This window comes from Cryptomeria japonica, chromosome 4 (assembly GCF_030272615.1).
Source record: "Cryptomeria japonica chromosome 4, Sugi_1.0, whole genome shotgun sequence".
In the NCBI taxonomy this organism is placed as follows: domain Eukaryota; kingdom Viridiplantae; phylum Streptophyta; class Pinopsida; order Cupressales; family Cupressaceae; genus Cryptomeria; species Cryptomeria japonica.
The window spans coordinates 404,872,729-404,891,655 of record NC_081408.1 but is presented as its reverse complement, the minus strand read 5'-3'; the positions used below and the strand labels follow the sequence as shown (position 1 = coordinate 404,891,655).

Sequence of the window (18,927 nt, the reverse complement as noted above, 5' to 3'; positions counted from 1 at the left end):
ATACACATTCTAGTTGTGTTTTTCTAAGTGATCCATGAGAAGAAGTATGAGAGAAGACGTGGATACACATTCTAGTCGTGTTTTTCTAGGTGATCCATGTTGGGGAGGAGAGTTAGAATAGTCTAGTTGTATTTTGCTAGTTCCACTCATCATGTTGTGTGTGCAACTTTTTGGTTTCAATTGTTACGCATCTCATATAAGAGTTTATTTTCTCTAGTTTCAAGCATGCAACAACCTATGTAAGACATGAAAATTCAAATGTGTGTCTGGTATTGGGAACATCTTGTTAAGAGTTTGTTTGCTTTGGTTTCAAGAATGTGCACCCCATATAAGACATATATAAATGTTGCATCTGGTTTTGAGCATGAATCATCTTGTGTAAGAGTTTGTTTTCTCTAGTTTCAAGAATGAACACCCCGTTTAAGACTTGCAAAAATATAGTACAATATGGTACAAAGAGGGTGATATGCTCATGGTACAAAGAGGGTGATATGCTCTACACCCCCCACCAACCCCCCCTTAAGATGTCAACATAGGCCTATATTGATGTTTTAAGGAAGAAAGAAACAAGGACACCCACCTTCAAAACCAAGGAGATATCCTTTTGGGCAATAATATTCATGAATCCAAGCTAAAGAGATATTACTCTTACAAGCAAGGATAAGATAGTTGAAAAAAGAGAAATTTCGCAACAAGTGTAAAGAGGATCCTTGGAGGAGAAAAGATCTTTCCTCAAAAGACATCTACCTCCAAGAGTAATTTCTTGAACAAACATAACATCTTCTACCAAAAGAAGGGAAGGAGAACAAGAATGCCTACCTTCTTCCTATTACTAGATAAAAAGGATTCCTGGTGAAGGATGATACACTTTTGACCCAAAGCGAGGAGTTTGTTTATAATAGATATACATTACAAAATAAAGAAGAGGTTGTAGTCAAGGATACACACCTCTTGTTTAAGAGAGAATCCTTGAGAAAACAACAACTTCACACAAGGAATGACATCAAATCATAAGCACAAACACCAAAATTAATGCAATTAGAGAAAGTTAGTGTAGATGTGGTTATGTTACAAGAGACCAAAATTAATGCAAAAGAGGAACTAAAGTTTTAAAAATTCTACTATAAATGGGATGGCAGTTTTGTGGATGCTCGAGGCCAATCAGGTGATCTTGGGATCTTATGGAACCCTAATACAGTTAATGTGGATGCAATTGAATCTAGTTGGGGTTGGGCTAGATACTTTATCCATGGAAGAGAATATAATATTACTTTTTATCTTTTCAATATATATGGGCCTACACATACTAAGGACAAGGTTGCTCTATGGGAGGAACTTCGGCACCAAGTTTGCAAAATTGCTCATGGTAAATTTATAATTGGAGGAGATTTCAATGCTATATTGGACCTGTCAAAGAAAAGTGAGGGTTTAAATAAAGTTAATAAAGTGATACTAGATTTCAAGGGATTCATTGAAGATATTGGGGCTATTGACTCTATCCCCAAAAATGACAGCTATACTTGGACCAATTGTCGTATTGGATTTACCAATATCGTTGAAAGGCTTGATCAATTCTTTTATGGGCCTGGATGGATTGGGGAGGATGTCTTTGTTTCTTCCTCTATTTTCCCAATCTCAATCTCAGATCACTTTCCTATTCGGTTGGACTTTGGATTTTCCCCTAAAGCTTGCAGAGGTTATCTTAAATTTCAAAGCATGTGGTGGTGGGAAGAATTTGATCAATCTTCTGAAGGAATGGTGGAACGAAGATAAATACGCCAAGGGAACTGTCAGCCTCTGTTTTATTAAAAGACTACAATACATAAAAAATAAACTAAGAGTTTGGAATAATGAAATACTCGAAAATATTTTTTGAAAAAAAAGCAATGTGGAAGCAAAATTGGAAGTCTTGAATGAAAAAATCATTCAAAATGGGATGTATAACGAAGATTATTTGAGAGAGAAAACTCTGAAAGAAAGGTTGTTTGAACTATTATCTAGAGAGGGAATTTTCTAGAGAGACAAAGCAAGAGAAAGATGGATCAAAGAAGGTGACGCTAACACCAAATATTTTCATGCCTCTGTCAAAGCAAGAAAGGCGGCAAACAGAATAGAGAATGTTTGGGATGTAGAAGGTATTTGTTTCTATGACAAAACTCGATTGCGGTTAATCATTTTAGAGATATCTTGGGGAACTTTGCACAGTAGAGTAACGAGTATGGAGAATTGCTCTCCAATATTCCTAAATTAATAACAGAGGAAGATAAATGTATGCTTCTAGATCCATTTACAGAGGACGAAGTGAAGGCGGCCACCTTCCAACTACACCCCAACAAAACACCTAGGCCGGATGGATTCCCTGCCAAGTTTTATCAACAATGTTGGAGTTTTATGTGTAAAGACACTCACAGAGTTGTAGAAGATGTGAGAAAGAACAAAAGATTTGTATGGGAAATCAATAATACAATGTTGGTTTTGATCCCAAAGAAAGGTGAATGTAAGGAAATGAGTGATTACTGGCCTATTTCACTATGCAACACTATATAAAATAGTGTTCAAATCCATAGCCAATCATCTTAAGAAGATCCTAGGTAAGATTATATCAAGTGATCATAATAGGTTCACGCTAGGAAGGGAAATTAAGGATAGCATCATTCTGCTTTCTAAGATAATTAATTCAATCAACACACAGAAGATGAAAGGAATGGCAATAAAGCTCGACATTAGCAAAGCACATGATAAGGTACAATGGAATTTTTTTATTGCAGTCTTAGAAAAAATTGGATTTGATAATAGATGGATAAAGATAATACAGACATGTATTTCCTCTGTGAGCTTTTTGATTCTTGTAAATGGATCATTATATGGCTTCTTTAAGGCATTCAATAAGCTAAGGTAGGGGAATCCCATATCCCCCTCCTTATTTGTTATAATGGATGAAGTATTGGGAAGGCAAATAAGAAACTTGAGAACTCTAAAAAATTGGAAAGGAATAACTATAGATGATAGAATGGAACCAATTACCCATTCACAATTTGCAGATGATACAATTCTGTTTTGAAGAGTTGATGTTGGAGAAGCAAAAGTGATTGAAAATACATTGAAATCTTATGCCTTGGCTTCAAGACAAGAAGTAAATATAGACAAATCAGAGTTATACTTCTTCAATACCAAAAAAGTGATTCAAAAGATGCTAGTATAATGGGATACACAATTGCCAACCTTCTGGTAAAATACCATGGTGTCCCAATGTTTGCAGAGATATCAAAATCAGAATACTGGGGAGAAATCATTTATAAGTGTAACAGTAAAATGGCAGCATGGACAAGTAAATGGCTCTCCCAAGCTGGAAGGACTATGATGACTAGAACAGCCCTCTCAACCTTACCAATATATGCAATGTCTTGCTTCAAACTACCTAGAAGAGTTCTCTCAACTCTTGAAAGTTTCATGAAGAGGTTCCTCTGGGAAGGAGCCAAGGAGGCCAAACATATTCCTCTTATTAGCTGGGATACAACATGTCGCTCAAAGGATGAGGGGAGTGTAGAATTAAGACATATGGAGCTCCAAAATTTGTCCCTTGGGGCAAAATTAGTTTGGAAAATTTATAAGGAACGTAATTAAACATGGTGGAGAATTATGAGATATAAACCCCTAGATAATGAAGATCCGGAGCGAATTCTCACATTGGCCAATTCATCAGAGGATCAGTTGTGTGGAAATTCATTTGGGAATGTTGACATTTAATAACCAATCATATTACTTGCAAAATTGGGAATGGTAAAAAAGCAAAATTCTAGACAGATTCATGGAATGGTGAAGATGCTATTATCAATTCCTATGAAGACAAAGAGTGGGTTGCAAAAGCAATTGGGAACAATGGAGAATTAGTCAGTGATTACATTATGGATGTAGGTACCTTGGAAGATAGGATGAAATGGATACCAACTGAGAACCTGAATATTCCTGCATGGACAAAACCAATTTATGTAGATATTCTAAGGAAGAGAAAATTATAGTAGCTAATGCAAAAGACGAGGTGATTTGGTGTGCAAGGAAGTCTGGGGCATACATCGCCAAACTGGGATACGCAGCTCAAAGAAGGATAGCACTTCAAAAAGAGTGGCCAACAAAATTCTATTGGAACAACACTGTGGCTCTGAGAACAAGGGCCTTCCTTTGGACGACACTACATGGAAGAGCGCTAACAAGAGACAGATTGAAGTAGTATGGAGTCACGGGACCAAGCATGTGTACTCTTTGTTTAGCTAATGAGGAATCTCATAACCATCTCTTCATGTGGTGCTCATTTGCATCGAAATGTTAGGATAGGCTTCTCTCTGGGTGTGGGTGGTATAGTGCAAGGAATGAAAAAAAATTGACTATATTAATGGATGGCTAGTAATTGGTAAGAGATCCTTATGGGGAGATATATGGTTGGTTGCACCTTTGATGATCATTTGGCATCTGTAAAAGGAAAGAAACAAAAGAGTGTTCAATAATAAAGTTTTACACGTTGAACAGGTAATTAAAAAAATAGAGGAAGGCATTTGCGAAGTTGTGAACAAAAAAGTTAAATCCAAGAGAATCAGCTTTTTTAAGTAAATGGGATGAAGATATACAAAAAAGATGGAATAGTCTCAAACCCCCGCAAGGTAACTTCATCTAACAGAATTCTACTAGAATTGATGCAAAATGGATAAACCTGATATAGGAAGACTTAAGTTGAATTTTGATGGCGCATCTAAAGGCAATCTAGGTAATGTCAGGATTGGGTGTATAATCAGGAATAGTGATGGGATTTGTCAAAATATCATATTTAGTCTAATTGGATCAGCTACCAATAATGAGGCTGAAATTGAAGCTTTGGAAAGAGGCACGGCTTTCTACAATGTGAGGGAGATTCAAGACCTAGATATAGAGGGTGATTCTCATGTAATTATCAATGTTGTGATCAAAGGTGAAACATCAAATTGAAAATTGAATAGATGGATTAGGATCATAAAGACTAGACTTGCAAGCATCAAGAATTATAAAAGTAGACATGTGTTCTGTGAGGCAAACAAGGTTGCAAATATTAGCATTAGGAGAGAAGGGATATTATCAATGACATTTCAGAATAGACAGAGCTTGGTGAAATCATTGCAAAAGATAAAGAGTCGGGTCACATTCATGAACTTGCTGGTATTGGTTAAAATGATATCCCATGTGAGATTGGAAATGGGGGTCGTAATGTTAAAAGGCAACCCATGATCAACAAAAATGGCTCCTAAAACAAGATGTAACTATTTTGAATATCCAGTAATGACAAAAGGAGGATTGGCATGGTTCATATCTGCTACTCTTGTAGCCTCAATTTCAAGAGGATAGATCATAGGGAAGAGAATTGTTGGTCATCTCTATGATATTATCCATCAATCCTATTCATAGGTAGAATTGGGGCGAGCCTTGAAAAAGATTATTCTCTAGAAAAAGAGAACATTGTAAAACAAATCATGATAGTAAGGCAAAACTGCACGGGGAGGACACAAGATTTGAATGATCAAAGAAAAAGTGAGGAAAACGACGGATTGTAAATATACTAAGAAGGCAGTTAAGATTTCCTAAGCGGATCCATAGGATCCAGTTTAGGGATTTGCTTTCTCAATTAGATCTCTCTTCAAAATAGCGAGGTTGAGAATTGTCTCAAGCTATAAAGTCAAATGTTGATCATAATGGAAAATGCACAAGCTGGAGAATCGAAGGTGCTCGCATATTACAGCTGATCAATGGCGATTTCCTTTAGGGTCAAATGTATATGTGGTTCAAGGGAGGAGAGTTTCAAGAAACTCCAGAGGAACAAATCGAAAGACTGTTCTAGAAGAGGGAAGACAAGGAGAAGATGACGGTAATAGAGATTCTGGGTCTAGACTTTTGGGCAAATGGACACATTCACAATGGTGAAGTGTATAAAAAATATGTTCTCCCCTATGGTTCAGATTTAGGGGTATGCTTTGAGTGCATTTAGCATTGTGGATCAATTGGTGAAAGAGGAGAATGCAGTGAATGTTAAAACTTGCTTTGGAGACTTTGGAGATTCGACCTGAGTGCTAAGAATAAAAAGACCAAAATGACAAAAGGCTAGAAACTCAATAAGAATGGAGTAGGCAAGAAATATTGTTTGAAAGATTTTGAGGCATATATGAAGTTAGTTAGTAGGCTAATAGAAATTGGGAAGGGGATTGGATATATTTATCAATAATCCCTTATTATCTTTGTAATCATTTTTGTTGTTAATAAAATAGGAACTGCTCCCTTATGGCAGTACTTTTTTTTATTTTTTTTTAAAGACAAACACAGATACATAAAAAATAACAAAATATTAAAAAATAATCAAAACATTAAATATAATCAATTGTAAAAAAAAATATGATAATTGTTGCAAACACAATACATAAAGTAGGTAAGTATTTTAACTTTTTTAAAATTATATATTTAATTGGATTGATATGAATGACATCACAAATATCATTCAAGGAGACACTATAATGTTTTTGATTAAAAAAGCAACGTTAACTAGGGCGCTTACCCTTTACAAAGCCAAAAACTATCAAAAATTTAAAAAAACAAGCAAGGGTGCAAACCCCAAAAGAACAAGGTCGAACAGGCCAAACTAACCTGTCAAACCAAGGAGACACTATAAAGTTATGAAGATGTATAAAATATTTTGTTATTAAAGTCATTAATTGACCTACAAAATTAAAAAATAATAATAATAATAATAATAATAATTTAATTTTTGAAATGACTATTTCCAACATGAATAGATAGATTAACATTTTTTAAATTATTTTAAAAAAAAAATTACAGTATAAAATTGTTGCTCAAAAAATTTAATATAAATGCAATGAATACATTATTATGGTGCCTATAACAAAACTAATAACAATTGTTAAGGTTCGTATGAGGCAACATGCCTATTTTGTGTTATATCCATCTCCTAATATCCTGGTTGGCAATTTCATTGTCATTCAACAAATGAAAAACACAAGCAGCTTGGCTCCACTCGATATGCTAGGGCTAACTTCAAGTTGGAAACAGCTTTTTGCCGAGTGATTGCCTTTTAACTTGTGAGTCAGAACTGTTGTTTCAAACCAGGTTTTTTGTTTTTGTACTCAGCTTAATACTAAATTATCCTGTTAAGCGTGCACATTTATGGTGACCTAATTTTTGCTAAAATCCTTTAATTTTGTGAAGATCTGAAATTTATCGTTTTAACAAATCATATTAAGCAGTTTAATTTTGAGTTTCAACATAGTTGACAAGAGTTTCCAGCAAGTAATATAATCTGCCTGTTTCATGTAGAAAGAACAATTATGAATCGTGCTCCCTATAACACAATTGCGTCATTCTTGTCAGATGGAAAAGCAGTCAAGGAATACTTGACATGTATTTCTCTCTTCGTGCTTATATTAGACTGGGCGATTGAAGATAAATATTCTTAAATCTGTATCAGCACATGAGGTATTTGCAATTCTAGTTAGAAACATGATACAATATGGACAGGATATCGTGCTAGATGCCAGTTGTCTAGTTATCAGTGTCACTAAATGTTTGCCTCCTTTGTCTTGGTTGCAAACATTCGTGTTCTTCAGAATTTGTGAGACTAGCCAAGCCTGCAGAGTTCTGTACAGAATTAACCCTGGCTTTCATGTTAGTGGGAATTAATGGTGTTGATTCAGATATGGAGAAGAGCGAAGCAGAGAGGAAATAATGTCAGCAACTTCCTGAAACACACTTCTAACATTTTGGGCAGCAGCAATATCTGCCAATGCAGAAGCAATCTTCTGCCTTATTGATACGGGAATTATATTAGGGGAAGCACAGCTCCATTCTTTGACTTCAACATATTTAAGGCATCCCTTAATTAGGCCCAGGCCCAGAAGCCTGATCCAACCATTTGACTCGGCCTGTTGAAGATTTTTCCATTCCTGGAGAAAGAAATGTTTTCCTCTTCATTGCAGATGCCTTGCCTACAGTAGCACCATGGACGTCAATATTTTCTTTTCCTTTGCCATTTCCATTGCAAGCCGTGACAGATGCAGGAGCCTTGGGAGGCAATTTTGAATCCGCACTGTTAGTCCTCTGGACGCTGTTATTTGGTACGCTCTGCACATTATGGGGCACAGAATCTTGCACAGTTGACACTGCTGCTGGCACTTGGGATTTGGTTTTCGTGGATTCATACTTTTGAATATCATATAGGAGTTCTTTCTGAAGCTGCTTGTCTGCGACGAGTATTTCATCTATTTCATTCTTGTACTCTTTTAATATCATGCGTAAGCAATCCATCAAGCAGCCTATCAAAGAACTATTCTTGCTCTCAAGCAACCTGAAAATCAAATCTCCAAACGTAAATTGATGGTTGTGGTTGTTTATAGCAAGAAAGTTAAAGGCGTAAGAATAAAATATTACTTATCGCATACCTCTTGAGCTCTATAAAGATTGGAATGGCATTCTGTATTAAATTTTTCTTCGCTATCTGTGTAACAACTCGCCCTTTGGCTGCAGCAAAAGCTGCTGCTCCACTTTCTTCTTCCAGCTCCATATTTTCAGCCCCTCCACCTAATCGATTAGCTTGAATGCGCATCTCTTTGCATGCTAGTATTTGTAGTGCATCCTGATATCAACGATTTTCAGCACAGAAAATCCAGTAGTGACAAAGCGGCAAACAACAGTGCAATATAGTTCCAAACCTCATAAGCATACCTGAAGTACACACTGTGCAGCATTATCGTCAAGATTAAGCAAACCATCAGCTGCAGCAGCAAGAATTTCTGCGCAGAGTTTTGCTGAAGTTGCCAATAGATGCTCAGGTGCCATCTGTTTTAGTAAGGAAACATAAATGTGCATGCGTTCTGAGGATACTGATTCATTGCTACCTCTGCAAATAAAAAGAAACTATGTGAACTTCAGCTAATCACTAAATATCTTACAGTAAAGCATTTTTATCACATGTTCCATATAGTGTTCTGTTTTAATAAGCCGCCTTAGATCACCTTAAAGAAAACAAACGGCGATCACTCTCTGAGGTCTGAAATGTCTCACTGTGACCAGCGTGTGCATGACAATCATTCAATATAAAGATAGTCTCAACAAAACTGTTATATGCTAGAAGTGGTGCCTTTGCTGCAGTACAGATTTATCCATAAGTAACTGCAGACACTTTTAAGCAATCAAACATTCGCTAGAGAAAAGTTACAATTTCCCACTGTTCTTATTATAAAATTCTCACTTTTCAAAATGCTCCCAAATAGATAATCTGCCAACCGTCGGATCTTTTCAGATTCGTCAACAAGAGCCAAGAGGAACCGATAAAAAAGGACCCCCTTCCACTTGACATAATCCCTCTGTAACAACACACATTACAAACTGAAAACATGTACAAAATGGCAGAAGAGTTAAAAGCATGAATCTGATTATTAGGGTCTTTTTCCACTAAATCAATGCAACTCAAAGGTTTATAATGGTTCTCACCAAGATTGCATTGTTTTCTTTCTTACTTAATTGGGAAGCTGTACAATGTTTTTCCTGCACAATAGCATACCTGTAATAACCTTGCAAGGAGTATGAATGTCTGCCGCCTAACAAGCTCACATGGATCGCGAAGAGATCTTGTTAACTTGGGAATGCATCTGTTGCAATATGAAGTTAGTAAACTGGGATTCAAAAATTTCAATAAAATACGATAGCATCATCAGAGTTTGAAATTGGTAACTGATACGGCAACAATACAATGTCACGAGTTTGGCTCCATACAGCTCATCACAAAAGAGATAACGACTCGTTTATTTATTTTATATAGGTGGGAACATAATTCCTGGGCTGTATATAAACATTTGTAAACAGCCATGTACCCATTGTTACCTTCTGTAAATTTGGAAATATAATTTATCAGCTTTAAGCAAAGATAAGTAGATGACCATCTAAACTATATTTATGTTCAAAATTGTGAATATAATTCCCAAGCTTTAACAGTGGAGAAAAATCGAATGTATTTTGAAATTCTGCGAATATAATTCCTGAGCTGTAACCAAAGAGATAGATGGTCACCAGCATCTAATCTATTGTGCAATTTAATAAATTGTTTAATTGATAACAAAATTAAAGAAAACCAAATAGATTCATTTGAAATAAATATGAATTAGTTATTTGAAATGAAAGTGGTTAATATGAAATATCTATTTAGCGAGTATTTTTCAATTCTGCGAATATAATTCCTGAGCTGTAACCAAAGAGATAGATGGTCACCAGCATATAATCAATTGTGCAATTTAATTAATTGTTTAATTGATAACAAAATTAAAGAAAATCAAATAGATTCATTTGAAATAATATGAATTAGTTATTTGAAATGAAAGTGGTTAATATGAAATATCTATTTAACGAGTACGAAATGCCACCTGTCTGAAATTGGCAGTTTCACGAAGAGGCTTGAACTACTTCATTTCTCCCTAAATTTCTAACTTCTGACACCTAAAAACTACTTCATGTGTCTTCCAAGTTGTATTCCACATCCAAAATTAAGTCAACTGTCTTTTTTCTCTTGGCTCGTGTCTTTGGAGATTAATCTTTGTTGTTGGGGTTAACTAGGAGTCTTTTGACACCATCGAATCAGTTTCAGAACCTCTGGGAACGTTGTAGTGCATTTTGAACCACAGTTACCAAGGGACAAGTATGAGTACAAGTACAATAGACAGGGATGAGTACTGGAACACCATTTTCAAAAAACAATGTAGACAGCAATTATATATTAAAAGTTTAGAAAAAAATCATTCAAAGGATATCTTTAAAGGATGTTAAATGCTAAAATGCTTAAAAATAAAACAAGCATGTTAAAGTAATCAAATAGATGTCAACAAAGAAAAGTTTAATTATATTCATATTTGATAAGAATTATCATTTAGAGAGAGAAGATTTCCACAGTCCATGCTAAATTCATATATGCTTCTGGATTCAGCTGTGTAGTAGAAGTTTTTGCATCAACGTTTCGAATCACACTCCATGATTCATCATCAGGATAAGAGAGCTGTAGGAGAGAAGATGATATAAAAATTTATTTAAAACCACATTCACTTGAAGATGGCAAACGACCAAGGAGGGGAATGCTATTATTTTTAAGAACACGGTAGGGTGAACTAGGAGATCATCATATTTTCAATTGATAAAATTTCAATGCAAGTACACATCTAAACCCTTTTTTATTGTTTCTCTTCATATTCTTACCTCTTTGGGATTTAATAAGGAAATTTTCTACAACCAAAAAAACATGTAAATTTTTATGACAAAAATAGAAAATTACAAGTTGATTGGTGCATTTGTTTAGTTCTTTAAACTTCTGTCAACTAAATATCATCACTTCAAGAAAATCCCATGTAATTATGTGATATATCTAAGAAACCTCTGTAGGAAGTTTCTTGATTTTCAAAGGGTGCTTATAGGAGATATAAAGGAGACAAAAACTTCATTTGGAGTCTCCTAATGTCTAGAGACATCTACATATGGACCTCCAAAACTGGGACAAAAATATGGGAGACTAATACCAAGGGTTAGGGTACAATTTCTTGGCAAATATGTTTTGGACCTGTGTACTATCTTGAATTACCCATTTTGGAAAGGGGCAGTTTGCACTAGTAATAGGGGCGATACTAAGATAGTGGATACTTCTTGACCTTTTTCAAAAAAAAAATTGTAATAGTTGTCCATTGGGATCTACCTTATCCACCTATCAACTTGGTTTAAAAGTCTTTTAGGTTCCTTGTCAATTATTCATTGTTTTGTGTTGTAAGTTGTGCATTTGAGTGAGAAAGATTAGTCTAATGTATAACTTGGTGAGTCCTAGATCTCCTCATTGTTTTTCCTAGTGAGTGGGTAAACCTAAAGTTTAGATGTCATTTCCACTTCATTGTGAATGTTATTTGTGTCTTGTTTAGTTTTAGGGATGAGATAATGTACCGCTTTCGTCCTAATCTTTTTGTTTGTGAGAGAGGCGTTATGATCTAGTACCCAATCATTGTGGTTCGAGAAAATTTTACCAATCATCATTGTTGTGATGAGGTTGTCATGCAACAAGGTTAAGACTTTCACTAATGCAATCATGCTTTGAGCATTGACATTGCTCACTCCAATTATCATTGTGTTGTGTAGTGATATCTCTAGTGTGTCTGTGTACATTGTTGCACATTTGTGTCACAACTGTATCACAAAAAAAGTGTTTGTATGTTCTTTGCCCATCAATGTCTTGGATGAAAACTTGGGGCATAACAATTCCTTTGCCAATTTTTCTTTCCTTTTTCCTCTTGGCTTTTGAATCCTTTGAATACTAGACTTCTTATCTTATCTTTCACCTAGTAGTAACAAAATCATTCCTTTGGCCTTTCCATACAAACATGTTTCTAGTACTTATCTTTCACCTAGTAGTAACAAAATCATTCCTTCTTTGTTCTATAGTTTACCTCTTTGAAGAATCTTTACACACAATTCAAGACAATCCTTAATGTGGTATTAAGCATTAAACTTAATTCAGCAGATATAAGTGCCGGAGCAACATCTATTGTACGCCCTTTACCCCTTGTTACATAAAGGCTTTTGCCATTTAGAGAGGCTTTTTTTTGTTTTATGAAAAATATTGCAGTTAGTAACTCCTGTCATGCAGAATGATTCTAATGATGTCAGTACTGCTTTTGACATTTGTAACTCAGTTGAGTTTGCTGACACGCATTGCAGACTTCTCTATACTTATGTATGGCAGCATCCAGCAGAAATCACTATTCAATCATGTTAGACTCCTCATCTAAATGACTTTGACAACAAACAAGAGAATGGTAACAACCACTGTCAAAGATGATATTACACAAAGGAGTACTGCTGTTCACTACTGTTGGAAATGAATCTACTTTTCGGCCCAATCCAAATTCTGTTTATCAAACTGAACACCTATCATAATTCAAGTTTGTTGGAAGAGTGGTTGCCAAAACAGTTTTCCAAGGTCCACCATCTCATGTCCACTGCACCCAATTAAAGCTTTTATGGAAGGATTCGATGAATCCTCACCAAGACACCTTATATCAATGATCCTCACCAAGACACCTTATATCAATATTCAATGATACAGAACTTGAACTTTTGATCAGTGCCCTTCCTGAAATTGATCTTGCTAATTGTAATGTCCCTTATTGGGAGAGTATATAGATTATGGGATAATTAATGTCTGATTCTTATGATAACTTAGGTATTTGGAAATGTAATCCTATAATAATGATATTAATTTGCACCAATTACACAATTACTTGCTGTGACAATATTAATATGTAATGAACTAGAAATTGATATCGCTAATGGTAATAGAAATGGTTGTTTCTGATTTGAAATATATAATATGTACAGACGATTACTACTGTTCAGATCTGGGCATGACGTTCTGCAGGATATATAGCACTGTAACTGATGTGACCAGACCTTTGCTTCAGGTACACGATATCGGGCCTTCGGCTTACTCCCTTGCGTTTATTCAGTTGTAATCAGAAAACAATCTATAGCACTCACCATGCCCTTTTGAGGAAGTTGGATTACCTACTTTATACTTTGTAAGGGATGCGATGCCTCCAAGAGACATGTCCTTTGTCTCTTCATTATAGTTAGTTTGTTATAATCGTCGTTCAACATTTGTTGTTTGTTCTAGTGTAACAAGATATACTTTTATCTTTAAGTCGCAGTTATAATTAGGGATGTCGGCCATATTGTAAGTAATCCGTTGCTATCTATTAGAATATAGAGATTAATTCTTGGTTACGGATGAATGCTTTGACGTTGTCCGTGTGTCATACATCTTCCTTGTTCATGCCTTTGCTGATAACTTCTTATGCTATTGTCGGCTGTATTGGCCCTTGTCGCTGTTTATTGAAGATGGATTCTACCTTCCTTATTTCGTTGCCTGCATCAGACATCTTTGTTCGATAGTCTTCTACGATCTCAATCGCACTATTATTCCTTTCTTCTATTCCGATATCTGAATTGTGCCTTAATGCTTAGGAGGCACTTACAGTACGTAATTTGGTGTCAAGTAGTTAATTCTGCTTGTTTATGTAGTTGCCTCACATCTTCTGCTCTTTGCTCAATATTTGCTAGCTCCACTCAGTAATGGTATCGAAGTTCCTTAGTAATAAGTTTAAATTTTGAATTAAGACTTATTTTAATCATAAATCTCAATGTCCTGAATTGGGGATATTACACTAATCTATAGTCAAACACACAAAAAATGGTAGGAGTTTTACTTGCTTGTGCAGTTGAGAAGTCCAGAAGTATATAATAACAGGGAAGCAGACTTTGGATACAGTTCTGCAGTTTTTGTAAAACTGCTCATCATCTCCGAAACCCCAGGAATGCATTCAAGGCAGTATTTTGGCTTTTGCCCATGCAGTTTAAAAGTCCAACAAATACATAGAAACTGCCAGTAATTGAGGGTTCTTACGCAGTTTTGCACTGTTATATGTTTGAAAAGTCTGGCAAATTATCCCAAAAAGCCCACATTGCATGTAGGCTGCAAAGAATTTTGACTTCACATGCAGTTCAAGAGCCAGCCAGTGTTTTGAGAGGTTCAAATGTAATAAAATACAAAATTAATGAGACATAGGACATGGGGAGGCATTCTTAGAAGCATCAACGTCTTCCTGGTCAATTGAATGTTGTTCTAAGTTGTTCAGGCATCTTTGTTGTGTTTGGGTTTAGTCATTCAAATTCTTGCACATCCTCCATATGCTTTGTTTATACAAGGCCATGTTTTCCATTGGAGGTAGTTTTTTTGAGAACCTCTCATTGAACCTAACAGCAATGCAGTCAATAGTTTTTAAAAAAGATAAGGTTCCACAGCATTTGTGAGCACCCTTCCAGCCTGTCAAAACGCAAATTTAATAGAGTATAGACATCTATCAAAGCATAACAGATAGAAGAATTTCATCGAGTGCAGTAGATACAATTGCCCTAGTCAACATATATGCAAAATGAGGAAGCATATACGGGGCATGTAAACTGTTTGTCAAAATACCTTCAAGAAATATTGTCTCAAAAGGCCACAATGATTTCAAAGTACACACAAAATGGATTTGTTGAAAAGGCTTTAGAAACTGTTAAGTATATGCAGTTGCCCAGTGTAGATTTGATTCCATGACCTTTGCAAATATCCTTCCAGCTCAAACCAAATGGGAACCTTGGAACATAATATCATCTGTCCAAACATAATCAGGAGTGGATTGTTTTTGTCAGGTAATATAGTTACAAATGTCATGATAGACATGTATACCAAGTGTGGAAGCATATAAAAGACATGAAGTGTTTGACAAAATGCCTCAAATGAATATGGTTTTCAAAAATGCAATGATTTAAGAATCTGTACAGAACAAGTTTGCTGAAGCAATTTTGGGAACTTTTAAGCAAATAAAATTCGAAGTTTAACATGAGAAACATCTGTATAGGTGGTGAATTAATACATCTCTGTGCTGGAATTGCTAGCAAGGAATGTAAAAGTGTGGTGTCCCAGCATGGAGATGTCATAATTGAGCGTTTGATGGCTAATGCAAAATCTGCTCCAAAGCTGAGTTAGGATCGTGACAGAGATGACAGTATAGGAATCACTAGTGATCTTGCAAAGGATCAAGAAAAGGAAGAACCGTCCAGTATTATCAGATGGTAAAACTTTGACCCCTAAACCAAATTTGCAGATTTGATTTGCTAACTCTCTTGATATGCTGGAAAATTGGAAATAGTAATAACCATTGAGGAAGAATTTAAGTTGATGTCAAAGAAAAAAATGCATTTTAGAGCCAAACGATGGAGGTGTTCATAATGAATCAAGAGAAGTCAAAACATAGCAGATGACATCATTAATATGGCTCAAGTTTAATAATGCACTCAAGAGCTTTAAGAGAATCCTCTCACCCATCAACAAGAGCAGTATAGCGGACACAAAAGTCACTCATTGCAACCATAATGTTGTTACGGATAGCTGGAGAATCTGTTATTTCAAGCTCCTGTCAAACAAATTATAACGACATAAAACTTCAGATTATGCAGGTAAAGAACACAGCTATGTACCAGCACCAAACCTTTAAAATGGTTGAAATATAATGAATATAAAATTAATAAACCATGCAGAGGACATATCTAATACACTACCTGTAGAAAAAGAGGGATGCAAGACTTGGCAAGTTTATCATCTGCAAGGCATATTTTGCCAAGAGTGACCCAAGCTTGTGTATACACAGCAGGTGCAACTTGTTTTGGAAAAATAGAAGCACCGAAACGCTTTGTTCCTTCTGCAGTTGGGGCTTTCGATGTAACCATAGCTTGCAGTAAGGTAACAAGACGCCCCAGTTTAGCTGTGGGGCAAACAAGAACAAGTGCACCTACGGTAAAAATTGCAGTAACAACTTGTATTGAAAGGCTGGCAAAATCTGAAGATATGGCATTGCCTTTCTTTTTCATCCGTGACCTGGTTTTGCTCAAAGGCTGGGGGGTCTTAAAGCTGTTGATATTATCAGCATTTGAAAACTGTGATATGTATTCATCCAGTATTTCCTCAGCTTTAGAAAGAAGTTGACCAACCCAAGCAGAGATTATTTGATTTCCTTCTTCTTCTGATGATGCCTGCCGCTTGCATAGAGTTATGAGAGCCTTCACATGTGCATCAACCTGTACATTATGAATTCAAACTTTAAAACTAATTTGCAGTTCCACACAAAAGCAATAAATTTCAATATGTTTGACAAGTGCTTAATTTTACCTCCCTAGGATGCATATTGAATGCCTCCACACGTATGAGCAAGTCATGAGCAAGTTCTGCAGCGGCATCTGAGATAAGGACCACAGCTACATTTGATATCGTTTGAAGTAAAAATACTCTATCTGTAGCCCAACCAATAGACATAGCTTCAGTTTCTTCGAAATTATTTTCCATTCCTTGCTTCACAGGAGTGTTATATGGTGTTCCCTGGGACATTTCATTAGTCTGTTCTGTTCTATCAAGAAGTTTCCAATGGTGACGCAGAAAAGTCCAACTTAATGCCTTGGGAACAAATAGTGAAACTTCAGAGAGCAACAGCCATGTTCCAGGGGGAGCAATCCACTTATCTAGAGGTATTGAGTGCTTCTGTGACAGGGATTCAGATGTTTTGATAATGTTCTGAAGTGCAAAGGCTATTCCTGTTTTCAGGTGGCCTTTCTTACCCAAAAGCATGCATATTCGCTTCACACAGGATGCTATATTTCCATTAGCTAGTCCTTTTAATAAGGACAAAACACCTTGGGGAAATAACATCTCCATCTCTTGATTTTGACCTCGCACTAAAGATACATTAGAGAAATTTGATCTCTTGCTGGATGCCTTCTCGGCTGCAACAGAAGAAATGCGTTCTACAACAAGCTCTTGGAATAGATTCAAGCATTCCTCCTGAATACTTGTTTCATTATCTGTTACTAATGGTAGTACAGATTGCAACCATTCTGAAATCACTCTATCAACTGGAAATTTTCTGAATACCTATGCAAATATCTTGAAAATATGAGGAAAAATTTATGACCAAAACCTCTATACAAATTTATATCTGATAAAAACAAATGTAGAAGACAAATCCAAACAAGAAATATGACAAAAGACTAAAGGCTTACAACATATTCAACCATGCAGACAACATTTATCCCAGGGCTATTTGTCAGCATAACCATAAGTTCAAACAGGTTTTACAATGCATTACTAGCCATTGTCAAAAAATCCAGATCTTAAGTATCCCCAGATTACTAAGAGAAACAAATTGATTTCAATGACTAGTATTTCATAGAAAATGATCATCCTTCTGTTGCATTGCAATTAAAAGCCACATCAAAACTGCTTTTGAAACGAGTGTTGGATGGGCTAATCTTCAGCATAGACTATATTTTCCCACATGTAAAGAAAACTGGAACTTGGAGCACTCCTAAATGTTTAGCCTTATGAGACATGCCACAAAAAGCAAGTTTCTATTGCCACGTACTTGTAATTTTCTGCTGATTCCCCTTCAAAAGAAGCTGAAGCTTGAATCTAAGAAGGATGGTCTATAGAACTTATTCAAGCAATGCTAAAGCAAGTCCAGTGAGCAATAAAACAAGTTGGACACAAAACGAAAGAAATATATGACTAAAAGCCAACAAAACCAAAACAAACCAACGATAGAACAACTACAAGTTCTACAACTTCTGAGATAGCATGTGCTATTGCTTAAGCAATAAAAAAATCATTCAAGACTGAATTTTTCACCTTGCTTTTTGTAAACGTTGGCACTGATGTGCCACAGTTTACAAAAGAATTGCAAAGATGAAACAATGAGCCTCTTTGTTTACCTGAAAACTATAGAAAAAGGTGAAAAAAGAATATATTTATACAAAAAAAAAGTATTTGAGAACTTGTTTTTTCAATGAAAAAGTGCATTATAAAACCATAACTAATGATCAACAGAAAAGGATCCTTTGAGGATTCAGCAAACTTTGTGTAGCTAAGGAGATTCCATTAATCAGCATTTCCAGTTGATCAGACAAGGTTCTATAGATTAGGAGGAGATCCTTCTATCATGCAAATGTAGGAAGCAATTAAGCAGATTTTTTAGAAATACCTTAAGAAAATACTTTGTTAGTAAACCAATTCAAGATAAGAAAATTGATTGCTTTGAAACCACAGAAGATTTTAAAAGTTTACCAATTAGTTAGTATGACAAAACCCAACCGGGTAGGAGACACTTCTGTAACTCTTCAAATTATATTCCAGCTTATAATTATAAAGTAAACCCATGCTCAGGGTAATGTCACATCTTCTTCAAACCCATCTGATCATATCTGAAATTTACAAGATGTATTAACTCTCTG

At 35.6% G+C, this 18,927-nt stretch overlaps 1 protein-coding gene across 1 annotated transcript in view; it reads right to left on the bottom strand.

Annotated features, from left to right (window-relative positions):
* Positions 1–7,397: 7,397 nt before the first annotated feature.
* The window catches only part of LOC131074691 (uncharacterized), a 30,823-nt gene continuing 19,293 nt past the window's right edge, over positions 7,398–18,927 (bottom strand). Inside the window, exons 3-11 of the mRNA XM_058011375.2 lie at positions 16,817–17,572; positions 16,210–16,725; positions 15,973–16,064; positions 9,587–9,674; positions 9,275–9,389; positions 9,039–9,168; positions 8,749–8,923; positions 8,466–8,659; positions 7,398–8,371 (exon numbers count right to left, since the gene is read on the bottom strand). Of these exons, the coding sequence (XP_057867358.2) occupies positions 7,903–8,371; positions 8,466–8,659; positions 8,749–8,923; positions 9,039–9,168; positions 9,275–9,389; positions 9,587–9,674; positions 15,973–16,064; positions 16,210–16,725; positions 16,817–17,572 (2,535 nt within the window). The 3' untranslated portion in view covers positions 7,398–7,902. The remainder of the gene's footprint in view (positions 8,372–8,465; positions 8,660–8,748; positions 8,924–9,038; positions 9,169–9,274; positions 9,390–9,586; positions 9,675–15,972; positions 16,065–16,209; positions 16,726–16,816; positions 17,573–18,927) is intronic.